General features: G+C 39.0%; 1 protein-coding gene across 7 annotated transcripts in view; it reads right to left on the reverse strand.

Annotated features, from left to right (window-relative positions):
* Positions 1 to 5032: 5032 nt before the first annotated feature.
* Positions 5033 to 19173, reverse strand: part of MTMR1 (myotubularin related protein 1) — a 53590-nt gene continuing 39449 nt past the window's right edge. For 6 of the 7 annotated variants that reach the window (XM_038417427.2, XM_038417428.2, XM_038417426.2 and 3 more), the window contains 2 exons: positions 17989 to 18165; positions 5033 to 6320 (listed from right to left, as the gene is read on the reverse strand). In XM_038417427.2, coding sequence (XP_038273355.1) covers positions 6156 to 6320; positions 17989 to 18165 — 342 coding nt within the window. In that variant the 3' untranslated portion in view covers positions 5033 to 6155. The remainder of the gene's footprint in view (positions 6321 to 17988; positions 18166 to 19173) is intronic. The other variant, XM_043492922.1, reaches the window with a different exon arrangement.

Genomic DNA, 19173 nt, shown 5'->3' on the forward strand with positions numbered 1-19173 from the left:
AAAGTGGTAGGATACTGGGAAACTGTGACATGGCTCAACGCTAAGTGAAATTATTTCATTTTCTTTTAGTCCAAAATATAGCTGAGGCCCTGCTAGAAGGTTACATACTACCTGTGCTGTGGCCATGTGCTTACCCCACCCTGCTTTTGTAGCTTAACTGAGACCACTTCTAATTAGAGAAAAGTCCAATAGTTTTCTGTACATACACGAAACGGATCCTTGACAAGAATCCCTCTCTAGTCACATAAAGCTTTGGTTTGTTACTGTATTAGTGATATGCATTTTCTTTTGGTAAAGTTGTAATTCTCCTTTCAAGCCCGAGAATTGTGACATTTGGTTTTGACTTGACACTTTTTACGACACCTTCGGACGCTCTTATTAAAATCCCCCATTTTCATGTAACCCAATAGTACATATTCTTAATGACTTATTTTATTGTGGTAAAAGTGGAATTAGTCCATGAGAAAAAACATTTAAAATTAAGATTTGAAGTGCAAAGACAGTCTCGGCTGTTAAAAATTGCTTCTGTGACAAATGATGATCAGAAACAATATAGATGAAATTAGATAACGAGTAAATTATTTTTTGAATGAAATCTTCATTTAAAAACAAGGCATACAGTTTACTAAGGCAGAATTGATCTGTACCAAATGAAATTTGTGAATTACGATGTGAAAAGGCAGACTTATTTTGCTAAAGTACATATAAGGCTTATAAGGAAAATCAGAATTTGATTGTTGAACTACCATTGGAAAACTGTGAATAAAACAGACTGACTCATACAGTGACATGTTGGTAGTGCATGTTTTCTTTGTGTGTTTGACAAAAATAGGAGAAAAAGTATTTTTATTTTATACATACACATACAGACATGTTCCTGCATAAAAGCCCTACTAAAGCTACTTCAACTTTAGTTCAAGATTTTTTTCACACTAAGAGAACAGTGTTGATTGTCTGAGAAAATAAACGTTACCTTAAAAATTTGCAATTAAGGATAAAATTGACGAGTATGGAAAAGTACTGGTAAAGTCACGCTAACAACCTTAACTCTGACCCATCTCGTCAACTCAGTGTAGCCAGTCTGGAATCCAGAGTTTTCCTATAGAACAAAGCATACATGACTTTGGATTTGTACCTCCATCTCTAATATGTGAAATTCCCCTGCAATGGCGATTTCCAAACTTAAATTTTTTGGCCCCAGATATGGTGACTCAGCATATCACCATTTTTACATTTGACACTACTTGCTGCTGAGTAATTTTTGATACAGAATATTAGAAGCCCATTCTCCCTAACAAATGCAGGTGATTAGATGGGCAGGAGAATTCTGGTGCCGTGATAATACTTACTTTGGTTTAAAGGGGACGTACAAAAATGGGGGTGTACCCTTTTCTGCCTTTTAGAATTTGTATGCAAGAGTTGATGTACACAAATATCATGAATTTCACATCTTGCCTTACCTGTTCTGCTGGATGTCTCCCTTACAGGGCTCAGTTGTGGACTGGGAAAGCTCTTAGCCTTTATTTTCACCTGGGAATGCCAGTCATTCTGGCTTTATTAAATCCATGCAAAAGACTGAATAGCGTTTTTATAAAACATAAATAAAATAAATAAATAAATAAAAAGGAAGCAAATATAAACATTCATCGTATCAGCCTTAATTCCTTGACTGGGAGATAGGGTATAGCTGCGGGGGAGGAGGGCTGTGGGAACAGTTACAGAAGACTGTATTTATCAGTTTAGTAAAAATGAAAGCGTTTAATTCTGTTTAAAAAACAAAACTTAACCAACAAGGGGGAAAAAAGGTTTCACAAAGTGTTGTTCAGCTCTGAAATGTGACTTTTGTATTGCCCTGACACCTTAAAAAATTTGGTTTCAGAGTAGCAGCTATGTTAGTCTGTATTCACAAAAAGAAAAGGAGGACTTGTGGTACCTTAGAGACTAACACATTTATTTGAGCATAAGGTTTTGTGAGCTACAGCTCACTTCATTGGATGCATTCAGTGGAAAGTACAGTGGGGAGATCGATAAACACACACAGAGAACATGAAACAATGGGTGTTACCATGCACACTGTAACGAGAGTGATCACTTAAGGTGAGCTATTACCAGCAGCAGAGCGTGGGGGTGGGGGACCTTTTGTAGTGATAATCAAGGTGGGCCATTTCTAGCAGTTGACAAGAATGTCTGAGGAACAGTGGGGGGGGGGGGGGGGGGGGAGAAATAACATGGGGAAATAGTTTTACTTTGTGTAATGACCCATCCATTCCCAGTCTCTATTCAAGCCTAAGTTAATTGTATCCAGTTTGCAAATTAATTCCAATTCAGCAGTCTCTCCTTGGAGTCTGTTTTTGAAGCTTTTTTGTTGAAGTATAGCCACTTTTAGATCTGCAATCAAGTGACCAGAGAGATTGAAGTGTTCTCCAACTGGTTTTTGAATATTGTAATTCTTGACATCTGATTTGTGTCCATTTATTCTTTTACGTAGAGACTGTCCAGTTTGACCAATGTACATGGCAGAGGGGCATTGCTGGCACATGATGGCATATATCCCCCCTTCTGCTGATAATAGCTCATCTTAAGTGATCACTTTCCTTTCAGTGTGTAAGATAAAACCCATTGTTTCATGTTCATATTCATGTGTGTACATAAATCTCCCCACTGTATTTTCCACTGAATGCATCCGATGAAGTGAGCTGTAGCTCACGAAAGCTTATGCTCAAATAAATTTAAGTCTCTAAGGTGCCACAAGTCCTCCTGTTCTTAAAAAAATTGCTGAGTTTAGATTTAACTATCTACGAGTGCTTCAGACCCATTCTGGGATTTCCTGAGACATGGTTCCCCACTTGTTCATCATCATTTGCAATAAAAGATTCTACTGGTCAAATCTGCCAGCCTATGCCTGTACACACTTCCTTTGTCTTCAGTAGATTTGTCCTGGTATAACAGAGGACAGATTTTGATCCAGCTACTGGAAGACAGTTAAACAATGCCATTGAAGATGCACCAGTCAGAATTGAACCTTGCTCCCTCTCACAGAATGGCGTTGGCTCTACTATGTTAACAGGAGTAAAAAGTAATAATTAATTTTGTCACTTAGAAGGATAAGATGCTGAATGCTCACAAAGGGAGCAAAGCTGAGAGATCATTTTACTTTGTCACTTTCCAGAGCAAAACCACACTTGACCAACAAATACAAAAAAGCATCAGTTTGAAAACTACTGAGTCAAGTGTCTTTATAAAGTCAATTTTGCTTATTACTCCTATTGCATCAGGAGGATCCCTCATGTTATCCTTGCGATGACAGGGTCACTTGGGTATGTTGAAACCTATGGCACATATAGACTATTTGTAAGAATGAATGACACTTTTCTGTATAAAAATGAATCCATACATTGTAGCTGTGAGCATATAAGTTTAATATGTGAAAGTGCTACAGTTATTCCAACTATCCCTTTTACAGTTATTATGGAGCACAATCTTTCATGATCACTAGCTCCTATAAAGAGAAAATTTCAAATTACTTTCTTTAGGTTTCATTTTAGAAACAGCATGCTCTATTTCAGTAGATAGTTAAAATGACATGCTAAATTTGAAGTACTAAGGAGTTTAAATTCACAACTAAACATATTTTGCCTGTATAAAATTCACTGATGGTATATTGTTTTATAGTGTTGTTTTTATATAAAAACCATCTTCCATCTTAATTATCTCTTATGAAAGGCCTGATTTAGATCAACAGATGTGGCATCTTGGTCCTTCTTAAACTATTCTGCTTCAGGTATATAAACTATTATAAAAATTTTACCATCACAAATAAACAGACACATTGCAATATCATGCACTGTGTATAATAAACTTAGAAGATTGGATACAGAACTTTTATCAACACAGCTCACATTTGCAAAAGAAGTACTCACCAGTTTGTGTTATACATGACATCTTTATGTACATAATTGCACAGAACTGGGGAAAAGGAGTGTGGCACAACAGCATATTTAGTACAATGACCTCACTGCACAGCCAAGCTAATTGCTGGTGCCTCCTTGTGGTGCATGTTCAGTGCAGACGCTCTGTAGGGAAGGTTTCAGAGTAGCAGCCGTGTTAGTCTGTATCCACAAAAAGAAAAGGAGGACTTGTGGCACCTTAGAGACTAACATTTATTTGAGCATAAGCTTTCGTGAGCTATAGCTTATGCTCAAATAAATGTGTTAGTCTCTAACGTGCCACAAGTCCTCCCTTTCTTTCTGTAGCGAAGGGATCCCATCATCAGATAAAATGGACTGGTACAGGATTTAGAGTGGAAACGGTGAGGGTAGGGAGGTTAGGGCTCTGATTAGAATAGCAGGGAGTTAACCCGCTGCTCCTTTATAGCCCTCCCCAATTCGAGGCAGGGGTGCTGATGTCCCAGGGTATAGGCAGGGTGCCTTAAATTAAGCGACTAGCAGGTTGGCTAGGGACCTGGATGGATAAAGTGGGAGGGCTGACAGCAGCCCTTCCCCCACCTCCTGGTTGTATGTTAACAAATATGGAATTACCTGCACTGTACAATTTTATCTGCCAGGTGCTCCCGGACATTGAGGAATAAAGTTGCAGCCTAAATCACATCCAGGGTCTCTTGTCCTCCTTCCAGCATTGCTGGACAATGGCATCCACGTACAGTAAGAACTACAAACTAGTGCATAGAACCAATTGATTCTTAAGAAACAGGGTTAATTCCTCCCAGCAGCACTTGAATCATACAGCTCTTGAAGACTCAAAGGAGGAGCTTGGGATTCTTTTAAAATTTGGTCAAGTAGGAAGGAAAAAATAAAGGGAAATTTCAAGCACGTTTTACTTCCACGCCTGCTGAGAAAGCAACTGGAGAATTATTTTTTAAAAGGCTTCATGTCACTAATGGCATTGATCAAACAGTTCTGAAATAACAATGGGGTTTTTGGGGGGTGGGGAGGGGAGAGAATTGGAATAAAATGAGAAATAAAGATTTTATATAAAATATGGATAAATGATTGAAAACAGAGAAAACGTTGGCAGCATTTAAAAAAAAAACAACAACAACCACCCAACAGGCTTTATTATTTCAAGGAAACCAATTAAGATCCTATTATTTAAAAACATCGAAGTTGTAACAGTTTATATCTTCCAAAACATTTGGAGAGGCAGGATCAATTTTCTGAACCCATAACATGCAAATCAAGTATATGCATGTTTATCATCACATATGCATGTACATAAATACACAAAATTGTGGTGTGTATATGTTTAACAGGACACACTTAAAATACGTGGAACTATACAGACTATACAATTTACACAATTCGATGTTCTAATCCAAATTGTAACCACTTGCTAGAAAACAAGTTACTGAGTACAAGACAGACCTGATTAAGCTTACCCCTTATTCATGAGGGTAAAACAGGACAATAAACGGTTAAAAGATTTATTTAAACTTGTAAAAAAAGGCATTAAAAAAATTAAAATCCATTCTTCACCAAATATATTACATCATACAAGTACCAGTAGGTATGTATTAATTGACAAATCCTGTTTACCTTCATTACCATCCATTCTTAATGGCATAATTTCTCAAAATGTAAAATTGGCTGCACTGAAAAATACTTAAAACTTAAAATCTGTTTCAAAGTGCATTACTTAAATATGTCCCCAAGAATATTAGCAATTGCGCTAGATAAAAATAATGTACTGCATTAAATAAAGAGCTCCCATTCAGTAAATTTCTCTCCATGTTGATTCAGCACAAACATTACATGGCATTTCATTTGGGTTTCTTAACCAGCCTCTGTACCCAAGGCAGCAAAAAGCCTCTTACGTTATCTGTCTGACAGATGGGTTCCTTTTTAAGATGGTTAAATTGTTGGTTGCTCAAAACAAAATTAATTTTACAATTGATGATTTAGCAAGAGATGTCAAAACACATACGGAAACTGCCAACTTCAGAAAATACCATCACAACTACTGAAGCTCTTTTTGGCCTCATCATAACAGAAACAGACACAAAGAGTAAGGCATGTAGATTGATAGCAATTATAAGTCACTCACAATCCTTGGGAGACGGGGAAAATATTCCACCCGCCTCAAAGCATATATACGCTGATCACCTGACGGGAATGGTTTTACATGGCTGTTGTTGCACATCAGACAGAAGTGCGCACAGGTGAGGCTGAGTGAGAAGATGACGACCCTCTAGCTGATGATGAAGAAATGGATCGTGTAGCAGCTTCACGCTGCAAGTCTTCCACCTTCTTCTGAAGCTCAGCTCTGATGGCAAGTAGCTCCTTAAGATTCTGATGAATTGGCATCTGGTGGTTTAATAGAAGAGAGATATTTTTATTATAATAATTAGTTAATTTCTCAGTTAATACATCTGCTATTTTCTTCTATTGTGACATAAGAAACCCCAAGCTTCTTGTAAATTTCATTACATCTCAATATTTGGAGTGACTATTTCTTTATTTAACATTTCAAATGGTAAATACTCTAGTCAATTTCCCCTCCCTCCCCAATCGATCATGACTCAGTTCGTAGGGGCCCTATTTAGGAGGCTGTACACATTTTATTGAAGGGATACCCAAAGACAAGGGCAGGGGGGAAGTAAAGGATGACTAAGGAAAAGCAAGTTACTTTGATACTGTGCTTTTAATCAATTTTACCAATATTACTGTCAATGAATGTATAAAATGCCTTCACCAGGAGTCTCTCTTCTCCAGTGAGATGAATTTTTTTTAAAAATAAATAAAAAGTAAATTAAGAATAAATGAAAAGCATTTTGCACTAGAATACAAACACTGGTCTACAATTCAATACCAAAGAGGGAATTTAAAAAAAGAGAGGCCATATCCCTCAAAGTTGCCCCATAGTGCTTTGCACACATGAGTGACTGGCTGTAGTCTGAGAAGATCCTGTCCCGCTCAGGACCTCCAAATTCAGGGAAGTTGATCACACAAGGCCTTTTCTTAATGTGTTGCTCCAGAGAACAGCCAACTTAGTATTTTCCTTGGTCCATTTAAAGAAATTGGATCCTTTGCCAATGGAACATATTTCCATGGTTTTGTACAGGGCAGCTATACAAGCATACGACCCCTCTCAGCCTGGGATTTAGCATCAGTCATCGTCACAGAGGTAGAAAAAAGGCTTTTGCCTGTGCAGGCCTCCCAGATTCACAGAAGCCTTTCACAGAAGCAGATTCAGGAGTGGTGTGTTTTGCCCTTTCAGTGGCCTCTGAAGGGAGCCTTGAAGACATCACTGTCTTTGGTTGAGTGCTTTTCTTAGAGTTATGAAAGGCATTGTTTCATGTCTGTTTGAAGCAGCGGAACACAGCTAGGCAAGAGGAACACTCCTTCAACCCCATTTTTCTCACTAGATCTGCTGCCCTAGACAAAGCCCAGGGTGATCCTCCAAAGTGCAACAACGATAATGAAACAGCTGGAAAACTTCCAAAACTTCAGACTCAGTCTACACTGTACTTTACCAAGCTGTGAACTATTTACAACTAGAGTAAGGAAGACAGATATTCTGTAAGTGCTGTCAGAAGAATAGAGGGGAACTCTAGGGCTGTTAGAAATGATAGGGTAGCCTAGACCTATGAAATGATTGGCTCGAGAGAACTGCATTCATCCCTGACTGCTAGTTACTGCTCAAAAAAGGATTCCAGAGCTACAGGGTTCAGCATGAAACTCCTAGAGCTGGGTTGTGTCCAGGAAAGAGAAAGTTTGCTCATGCCACTTCTGATACCCTGGAAGTCACTAGGTCAGCATCCTCCACTCACATATACATGCTGATATCAACTGCAACATAAAGTGGGTGTCTCCACAAACCTTCAACAAGGCAGACAGTCACTGCACACTACCGGTTTCTTGACAGGGCATATTAGAAATACATTTATAACAATTAACTTCCACAGCCAACTAACACTGAGATGCTATACCACAGCATGTAGATGGGAACTCAATTTAATGGACAGCAAGCATTTTTTTGTAGTGGCCACTAGGTTTTTCAATAAGAAAAAAACCTGTTGTTCTACTAGAGTTCATCCTTGTGGATACTCTTCCTACACTAGAGCTCCGGTCCTTAAGAGAATGATTTAGCTGTTGTATTGCACTGGGCCCTAGGCCACAGGGGCTTTGCACACCTGATTTCTGAACAGCATAATCATGGACCATTGTAATGTGCAACATCTTTCTTTTACAGACTTGAACACCTTGTCACATATATCACCTAGGTGTCCCACTGAGCAAGCCAGAATCATGAAAAGCAGTTTCAGACAACAGACTTAGTAGAACCTTGCTATTGATCTGTGCAGGACACACTGTGTGAACATTGCTGAACACTGACATTATGTATAGCGTTTAAAAGGGAGGATGCTGGCTGTATTACTTTTCTGTCCTCCCTAACAGCTAAACTAGCAAAGAACACCTTACAATCTCACGCCCAGTTTGCTGTCCCTTCCATGCTTCAATCTGAAAGGATGGTACATTCATAAATTACGTAAAAGTCACAATAATGAAGTCTACAAAATTTAAAACACATCACTTAAGGCACCGTATATTCACATTATACACAAAAAAATATGGTCAAAGAACATGGTTACGAAGTCAAGCATTCAAAAGTTAACGATAATCCTGGCATTACCTATCTGTGCAACTGTACTGTGGCCCCCTCGCGTATGCAGTAGGATACGGTCTTTAATTACATTACCACAGACTGGTCCCCCCCAACATTTTCCTACCTCATTCACTACACAGAAGGGATAGTGCTCCAGTAATGGGCAGAAGAGGTTACTCACTTTGTGCAGTAACTGCAGGTCTTCAAAATGGGCCTCCCTAGGCACACATGTGCCTCTCAAGACCTTGATTGGAGATTTGCAGTTAGCCGTGTCCATTCAGCCCATGCATGCACCCCAGGCCTCCGCACGCCAGATACCAAGACTTTATAGGGGTGCGCGGGTGAACTGTCCTCAGTTCCATCTCCCGCCAAATGTCCCCTAGTAGAGGGGAAGGAGGGCAGGCCGTGGAGCACCCACAGGGGGACACATCTCGAAGAACCATAGTTATTGCACAAGGTGACTACCACTTCTTTGAGCATTGTCCCTTTGGATGCTCCACTTCAGGTGACTTCTGAGCAGAATCCACAGATGGAGGAGGGAGTTTCGAAATTGAAACCAGAACTGAAGATACCACTGCAGAAACAAGTGTTGCATTGGATCTGGTAGCACAGATCAGGGTGTGATGTTTTGAAAACATATGTATTGAAGCCCAGATAGCAGCCCTACACAGCTCAGATACTGGCACATTCTTAAGTAATGCTATAGATGTTGCCTATGATTTGGTTGAATGTGCTATCACCTTTGGGGGTGGGGAAGATGAACGCTTGCATCCACATAACAAGTGATAATACATCTCAATAGTCTCTGAGCAGAGATCGAGGACACCTTGGATCTATCTGTGAAGGAAATGAAGCATTTAGGTGACTCTCTCAATACTAGGTAGAAATCCAGTGCTCTTCTAAAATACAGGGCATGAAAACTGGTAAACGAATACATGGAGGTGGAAAAAATGAAGGTGGAATTCCGACAGAACCTTAGGTAGGGATTCACTGTGTGGAGGTAAAGACACTGTCCTTGAAGAATAACATAAAGGGGGAGATCTGCCATCAAGGCATCCATTTCTTCAACCCTACAAGCCAAAGTGATGGCTACTAAAAAGAATGTCTTCATATATAAATGGAGCAGAAGACAGACTGCCATTGGTTCAAATGGAGGTCATGAAAAGAAACTGAGTACCAACTTGAGGTGCCAGATTGGCGTAGGGTCCCTAATGTAGAGGGTAGAGATTCTCGAAACCCTTAATAAACCCAAATGATACCAGTGAGCAAAAATGGAGGATCCTTCTACAAGAAGAAGGAAGGCTGATATTGCGGCCAAAAGGAGCTTAACTGGAGTTGAGACCCCCTTATGTCTTCAGAACCAACAGATAATCCAAGATAACAGAGTAGTGTAAGGATAAGGCCTTTGTCTGCAGCCAGATTAAAGGAGCACCAAAGCAGCAACCATTAGCTGAGATACAGGAAGTCGAAGCCTCACATTCCATCTAAATTACATTAAACCAGGCTGTTAATAGCCATCCTAATAGCACCCACTATCACCAGATAAAGAAACAGATCTTAAGTTGGTTAAAGAAAACTTAGTTAGATAGCTTTCTGTCTGTCAAGAAATCACTTATCAATAGTTGTGGTTGTGAAATTCTCATTTCTTTATTGCTTTGTCATTATGGTCCCAACTTCTCTATTGTTTATCTGTGTGGTCTCTGTCTGGTTCTTTGTTTCTGCCTGCTGTATAATTAATTTTTCTCGGTGTAAGTTAATTAGGGTAGTGGGATACAATTGGTTGGAGAATTATGTTACAATATGTTAGATAGATTTGAGTAAAATGATAGGTTAAGGTATAGCTAAGCAGGACAAGTTTCACTATATAAACTGGGGTCCAAGAAGGACTCTAGCTGGGAAGAGAAGAAGAAGAAGGAAAGACCTGGAAGAAGAAGAACTCACCCACAAGACATAGCCTAAGACCCGAGCTGTTAAGAATCCTCTGCACGATCCTGACATGCAGCAACTAGGACTCAGACGAGACCAATCTTGCCTGTCCAACAGGGGAAGTCCGCCTGCATGATCAGGATTGGTGAGAATGGCATTGTATGCTTAATGTGTATTCTGCTTGGTAATTGTTAATAGAGGATCAGGATATTACTGTGTAAAAGGTCCTGCACATCTGCAGAAGTAGTATACACCCGGAGTCCTACGTATTGGTAAAGGGTGTGGGTACTTTAATTAGTTACACCCTGAGCCCTACGTATTGGGTACAGGTGGCCCTGAGCCCTACGGATTGGGTATGGGTAGGTGCTTTTTGCTTGGAGCCCTACAAATTGGGAAAAGGTGGGGGGGCCTAAATTAACTGAGTTACGCCTGGAGCCCTATGGACTGGGAAAAGGTGGGGTGCCCTAATGTGTGCAGGTAACAGTAGCACAGTATCAGGCATGAGGTGGTGACAACATCACCCGAAGGGAAGAATTTCTTCCATTTCTGCTGGTAAGCAGTACCGGTTGACTTCTTTCTACTATTCAGTGACACCCATTGCTCTTCCATAGAGCAGGGGGATTCTAACCCCATGAACAATCAAGGAGCCACATCCTGAGGTGGAGTAGCACTAGGATGGGGTAAGGCACACGACCCACATCCTGTGACAGGAGTTGAGGAACGTTCGGGAGATTGAGCGACTATTAGGAGAACTTTGGCCAGGCCTGTCTGATTTTGTTCATCACCCTCAGTATCAGCGGCATTGTGGGGTAACACACAGAACAGATCCTTCTTCGAAAGTAGAAAAAAGGTATCTCCCATGGACTGATGTCCCAGACCTCTTCTTGAGCAGAAAAGAGGGCACTTCCTGTTTCTGTAGGTTGATTATGCTACAAATATATGAATGCCATTAGTCCCAATAAATATCCCAAGTGATGAAACAAATGATAAATCACTCTCAATTTCACTTCCATGATTTATCAAAATATTTTACTAAGAGTGAAATTAACAGATATCAGTTACTTTATTACATATTAACATATTTCAAAGTGTGAAGCTGATCAAAGAACTTACTGTTCATTTGATCATTTATGAGAAATAAAAGCAGATTTTCGAATTATTCTAAACTCTTAGGAAAAGAACATTAGAAACTGACAAACTACCAAAAATCATCCATTAAACCTTTAGTATCTAGAAAGATAAGCAGAGTAGGGCAATGTGAAGGGGTTGGCCAGCAGTACAAAGTAGTGGAGATTTAGGGCCAGATCCTCGGCTGGTGTTTGTCGACATAGCACCATTGACTACTGGCCCTTAGGCCTTAATTGAGCTAATTGCCTCCATAAAGATTGGTCCAGGAAATTTCCTGAAGCTTCACTACAACCACAGAAGTTAGTCAGAAGGCTCTTTTTTTACCTTCAAAATGTGACATCAGCAATCAAGTGGCAGCCCTTTTGTCATAAATCTGTATGCTGTTGTCCCCTCCCTAACTCCCATTCCTCCTCTCCACCCACTCAAAGCCCTCAGAGGCTGCCTATATCCCTTATCTGTCATGACTGACTTACTCTATCCTTCTATGTCTCTAGGATGCTGCTTTTTCTCCTGTAGTATTTTGTACCCCCTACCCACTCTATTTCCTTCTCGCATGTTCCATTATCTCCCTCTTGCTGTCCTGCCTGGGGGTGTGTGTGTGTGTCTATTTTCTCTTGCAACCGTGCAGTGGCTTTATAACATGTCAGTACTAAATGTTTTGTTACCGATGAAATCTAAAAGCACTATGCAGACTGACAATTCAAAGGGGAAGGCAAAGGATGTACTTGCAACACTGAAGATGTAGGAGGGGGAAAAGGAAACTTGACTTACGACATAAAGGAGAGGTTTGCTTAACCCAGGGGTTTTCAACTATTTAATAGCATGAATTAGCTCTTGAGAGAGAGAGAGAGAGAGAGAGAGAGAATGTCTTGCAGCCCACCTCTCTTCCCAACTTCCTAATCGCAATCCCACTTACAGCTGTGCGCATTTCCACTGCTGTTTCTTATATTGAAAAATATTAGTAAAGTATTTAAGTATTTCTACTAACTGTCTTTTAAGTAACATGTGTCCTTTCAAAAAAAATCATCATCATACATTCTCCAGGACAGTCTACTGTCCTGAAGACAAAATAACTCAAAGGAACAGCCACTTCACAGTTAACAAACGGTCACCCCAGCTGAAGTATATATGTAAAAGAGAACTTTGTTTCTTAAACATGTCAAATCTTGGTCTCCTGAAGTTTTTGCGTCCATTTTCTTTATAGATATTCATTTTTTCATTCCAATGAAATCCTTCAGTATTTTGAAGTACTGTTGGATAACAATATTTGTAAGCACAAGGTGTCGTTTAAATGAAGTCATAACAGCTATTCACTTACAGTACCACCAGTTCTTAATTGGATAGATATCTAGTTCGTTATTGTACTAGCTCAAGGACAGTCATTCACTTGAAAATTGTTCAGCTGTGAATGCATTTTTTCTTCTTTCCATGAGCATACTTTATCTATTTTAGCAACAGGGACGAAAGGTTGCAGAGGAAAATGACTACTTTAAATTCATTGCTTGATTCAGACTATATCAGTCAGTTTTTCAAAAATACACTCTTCGTGCTGTAAGAAGACAATGTTTTTCAGTTCATTTTTTTTTGTTCTTCACAAAAGAGCAGGAAGTCTGATAGAGCTGCTTTTAAAATCCTTGCTAACAACATACCCACATGTAAAGTCCATCTACCATGATGAGAGCAGTATTTTTCAATAGTAATCAACACTACAGACTTTTTATAAAGTTGTGTCAACTACACCAAGCCATCATGAAAAGTAGTCACTAGTGAATCTGAAACTTATTGTGTGCAAACTGACAGACGGCTCTTGGAAACTACTGTATAGGTTTAAAAGTTGTGGCTGAGAGTTTGAGGAGTGGTTGGAAAGAAAAAAAGAAATTGAAACTAAGGTAAGATCAAGTGAAGAAAGGTGTTAATACATTAGTCTTGTACCTCTGGAGCTACAGCTGGGTGCAAATGCACTTATCAGTAGGTCAGTGTTTTATGGGCACGTATTAACTCCCAGTTACAAAGCTACCCAGAACTGATAGTGCCTGCTCAAGAGAGGCATGGGCCTAAAACGGCAGGAGGGCTGCAAGTCAGAGCGTGCCTATATGAACTGGCAGCACCGGGTGAAGGGATGGCACACCATTTGCTCAGTGCTATGTGTGGCATGAGCAGGCATAAGTGCAAGTGTTCCTCTAAAAGTTAACTTCATTGATGAAATCTACAGTCTGTTTAGAATGACGTCTAACAAACTATGATAAAATAACACTAGGGTCGCAAAGTCAAGAATCCAGAAGTTAGGAGATGGCAGTTCAGCCCCCTTGTGCATATGCAGTATGACTGTCTTATTTTTCCCATAGGACCGATGCCTCATTCAGTGCACAAAATAAGCAGTTGTTCAATATTTTGTTTGCTTGCCACTGTTCAATTTTAGGTCTTATTTACCGTACATTATCCAAATCCTACTCGGGAGGCAGAATTATTCACTTCCTCCTGGACTTTTCTGTAGTGCTCATCACTATAGTATCTAAGGGCTTCACAAATATTAATGAATTTATTTTCACAGCACCCCTGTGAAGTGTGGTGGTATAACTATCACCATTTTACAGATTGGGAACTGAAGGCTGAATGTGTCCAATAATTTTGGATGCCCACTTTGAGATGCTTAGGACCAGGGTGACCAGATGTCCCAATTTTATAAGGGCAGTCCTAATTTTTGGGTCTTTTTCTTATATAGGCTCCTATTACCCACCCACCCACCCCCTCTCCCAATTTTTCACATATGCTGTCTTGTCACCCTGTTAGGATCTGATTTTTCATAGTAATTAGCATTTCATAGCACTTTGTGTTCACACTGCTCCCACTGATTTCAGTTGCCGCTGTAAATGCTTACACTTCTGCAAATAGGATCCCGGGGTATCAAGCCAGGCACCCACAAAACAACAAACACCTATGAAAAGTTTGATTTTAAGTGACATGCCCAGCATCACATAGGAAGTTTGCATCAGGGCATGGACAGATTCAAATTCTCCAGGGCAACAAAATTCCACCACTTCAACCATGAGACCACCCTTTCTCCTTTTCTTTTCAACTAGTGTAAGAAATGAGGCAGCCGTCCTACAAACAAACAATCTCTCATTATACAACCCAGAGCATTCCCAGAGCAGGTCCATCCTATGCACTCAATGAGGTACGGTGCTGTAGAAAAAGTAGTATTTAATAATATGATCACACCATGATAATACATACCCCAAATGAAGGCTGCAGAGACACAAAGGTTGCACTGGGAAAAATGCAATTGGTGATAGATGCAGAATATCAGAAATTTCAGCCCAAACGTTTAAATTTTAGCAAAGCTGTAAGCAACTAAATACAGTCTCCCATAGTGGGAAGTGTCGGGCAATCCTGACTTTAGGCAGCACCAGCAGCTTTGCCTATAACACAAGCTGTCTCTCAGAATGAGTGTTATCTTTTGTGTTTTGTACAAAATCAAGTACATCGACGGCTCTCAATAAAAACATACTGATAGGAACAAATGAGTTGTCATACTGGATTAGTTCTGTCTCCTATGGTTCTAGTATAGAAGTGCTAGGGGATAGATTTGTTATAACAAGCACACAATATACATTTCACCATCTAATTTGAATGCCTATGTTTACAAACACTGTCACTTTTGTATTTGGACCAAGGGCTTAAACGAATAAAAATAAAATGAACAAACTTGCAAAACTACTTATTTGAACAAATTAATAGCTTAGGGCTCTCAAGATGTCTGCTTTATTCATAACAGCCTCGCTTCCAGAAGAACACAGCCTGCAGAAAAGTCATCAAGAAAAGTAAAGCTGACAAATATTAACAATTCAGAAAGTTGTTACGTCCAGAGGGACGGATAAGGTGGCTATAGTAGAAGGCATAAAAGGAAGCTGGCCTGAGAGAAAAAACCTGCTTTTGGAAGAGAAGATACAGTCACAACCTAAATACAAATGGATGATACTAGCTACTGACAAAATGAAACTTTAAAGTACATCCTAATAGAAAATTAGAGATTATGGAATTTTCATGACCAAAATAAATCCTTTTTCATACGGTAGTGTAGGGCTTGCAGTTCAAAGGTTTCAAGGCTTTAATCATGACCTGCAGACATGACTGACAAAGGTTCATGCCTTGAAATACTACATATACAGAAGCCGTGTTCTGGGAAGAACGGTCTTTTTAAAGGATTTGCCCTGTCTTCTGAAATAGAAAAATCTAGCCAAAAGGGGTCCAAGAAAGGGATACTTACAGATGCTAGGTAGCTGAAAACCAGAAATGTACCAAGCTAATTTGAAAAGTACTATAAAAAGAAGAAGAAAAAAGTAGGGACCTGACTTCAATTGAGATGAGAGCATTTTTGAGAGCATTTCCCAAGAGGTTGCATTATCCTACCTATTGTGGGTTGGTATGGAGGCATTTGGAAGTGAAAAGCAGCAGGTAAGCCTAGAAAGAATAGAGTACCTAAAATGTACGAGCAGGTCTCCCACAAGTTGAGTACAAATGGCAATCTTTCCAATTCAGGGAGGAAAGAATAATTCTGAAATTCTCTTCTTCATCAATAGATTCAGTGTTCTAGGATCAAGTAGTATGGACCACCTGATTTTGTTGGGATGAGGAAGTATCAATTGTATTTATGATTAAAAGCAGCCCAATTTCAATTTGGAGCAACAGATTTTTGCCCAAGAACAAAGAAGTGTCTGTCTTACTGCAACACAATTTAGTGAGAAGGTTCCCAGCAAAAGATGTCCCCATTTGTCCATTCCATCCAACCATTGCATTGTCATACACGTAGACTGTGAACTCTCTGTGGCTGGCACTGTTTGTCCCCAACTGCACAGAGCCTGGCAAATGTTGCCAACCCTTGGTGCACTCAGCCACCACTTGCTATAATAAGTAGCCCTTGTTCACAGAACACAATCTCTATAACTCTAAATACCCTGGCTGGTTGTGATTTTTAAATATGCACTGTCTTCCAATATGTTCAGACTTTAGTTGAAATCCTATAGCTCCAAAGCAAAGAATAGCTTAAAATTAACAGCTATTCAGAGATGGTCAAGAATGGAGTAAGAAAATGGTTATAGAAAGTTACTATTTTACAACAGATTCATTCTGGAATTGTCAAATAAGAGCCCAAGGGAATTGTATACCCAATTCCCAGTGAAAGTTAATGGAAGTTAGGTGCCTAACACTCATGGGCCCTTTTGAAAATCCAAGTCTTCGTAATTCAGAAAAACTGACATATTGACTAATTCAAATATTGCCCTTTAATTTTTGTGAGTTTCTCTTCTTACCAAAAAGATTAGTTAGTTGATGGGCACATCAAGGGGTTCAAACACCCCTTCTTACACATGCTAAAGGGTTGGCCTTCATCCTCAATTACACCCACGTATTGGATCATTTCTCTTTTCAGTGGACTTCCAAAACACTACAAACATTTCCCACTTCATTAAAGAAGGGTTTTTTTTTTTTTTGCAGTTTGATAAAGGAACTTATGAAGTTGCCTTGTACAACTACCCCTCAGTGGGCTCCCTGTTAATGTTAAATACTTTATTTTCCCTTATTCTAGCATAAAACAGGACAAAAGAAAGAATCATGTGAAGAGTCACTAAACTAAACCAACGTATCAGTAGTTGGAAAGGTCCATTCTTTTAATATTTTCAGTGATCCCCTAAGAACTTCACATTTTATGTCTTCTTCAGAGATAAAAAAAATAAGGTCCATTAAATAAAAATGGGGATGATCTTTTCTACTGACAGGCTAACAGGATCTGAAACTATACTGACCAAATATAGAAAAAGTGATCTTGGTAAATTGTGATTACACAGTCCATTATATTTATTAATGTGAGAAGCTGTTGCATGTATTTGGACTTTGATGATTATATTGGAAACCATAAGCCACAGGAGGGTGGGGGTGGAGGGGTGTATGTGTGTGTTTTTGCAATAATCTCCTGAGCATCATCATAACAAGCAAAGTGGGACATTTTGAGATATTTGTCATGTCATGGAAAATAGTCCAGGAGCAAAAGAAGAATCAGTAATCTTCAGTAAAAGAAGAATACTGCAACTCTCCTCTTCCATAGTACATTCCACTTATGATTTTGATGAAAACAATGAAACGCTAAGGTTTTATAACAACGTCACCACCTCATATTTTAGAGTACCACTCTACCATTGAGATAGGAGAACATTCAAAATTAAAAAAAACTTTAATTAATTAAAAACGTTTCAAAGTCTGTTTGCACAGTTCACTTTTCACTACAAGGCAAAAGTAGCTAACTGAAAGAACCCATACCTGTGGCCTCATTCTTGGATTCCATCTGACGTAGTAATTTACCCATAGTTCCAAATGGTTCAGACTAGCAACAGGATACAGGACGTGGTTTTCATAGTTTACATAGAAAGGATTAGTAAATTCATCTAGTTGACTGTTAATGTAGGACCATAAAGATACAGTCTTTGTACTTATCTCCTGAATAAATAAAAAGAATGGCATTTTAGTATACAGTAGAACCTCAGAGTTGCGAACACCTTGGGAATGGCGGTTGTTCGTAACTCTGAACAAAATGTTATGATTATTTTTTCAAAAGTTTACAACCAAACATTGACTTAATACAGCTTTGAAACTTTACTTTGCAGAAGAAAAATGCTGGTTTTCCCTTCATTTTTTTTAGTAGTTTATGTTGAACACAGTAACTCTACTGTATTTGCTTTTTTTTTTTTCCTTTGTCTCTGCTGCTGTCTGATTGTATACTTCCAGTTCTAAATGAGGTGTCTGGTTGACTGGTCAGTTTATAACTCTGAGGTTCTAATGTATGTAATTCAAAATCTTTACATTTTAGCATAGTAATGTTCTTTTGCTCCAAGAACTATTTGATACACAATATTTATTTAAAGACACATTAATTTAATTTGTTGAGATTTAGCAGCCTGGAAATACCATTTTCTTTTGTTATCCTTGGGGGAAATTTTTTTCCAAAAAGTCAGACCAGTTACTGCACTAACTAGGCAGGGAAGCTAGTGGCAACTTTATTTACTACAATTCAGTAAGTGCTCAGAACATTTCCAATATCCATGTCACTGAACAGCTGTAAGACAAATATAGTTGCAAGATTGTCATTTCTCCACAAAACTGTTCAGGAGCAGAATGAAGATTCTAGTACATTTGGGGGCTATTTTGCTTTTCAAGCTGATTAGTGTTACACTGCTTATAACCCTGCAGTGATAACCATAGCTGGTCATATTCATAACACACTGACCAACCCAAAATGTGACAAAATTAAATTAGCTAGAAATCAGTGAAGAGAAGCATGTATCCTCTGGAATAACCAGAACAGTATTTGAGGAAAGTGAGTGTCATCTATTTTTTCCAGTGTCTGCTTACAGCCATCTAAATATTGTACTTTATATACTATGTACTGTATAAATATTGTCCAGTTTTAGCTTTATCTGCACTTTTAAAAAACTATATAATAATAAT

The sequence above is a fragment of the Dermochelys coriacea genome, chromosome 9 (assembly GCF_009764565.3).
Source record: "Dermochelys coriacea isolate rDerCor1 chromosome 9, rDerCor1.pri.v4, whole genome shotgun sequence".
NCBI classification, from domain to species: Eukaryota; Metazoa; Chordata; order Testudines; family Dermochelyidae; genus Dermochelys; species Dermochelys coriacea.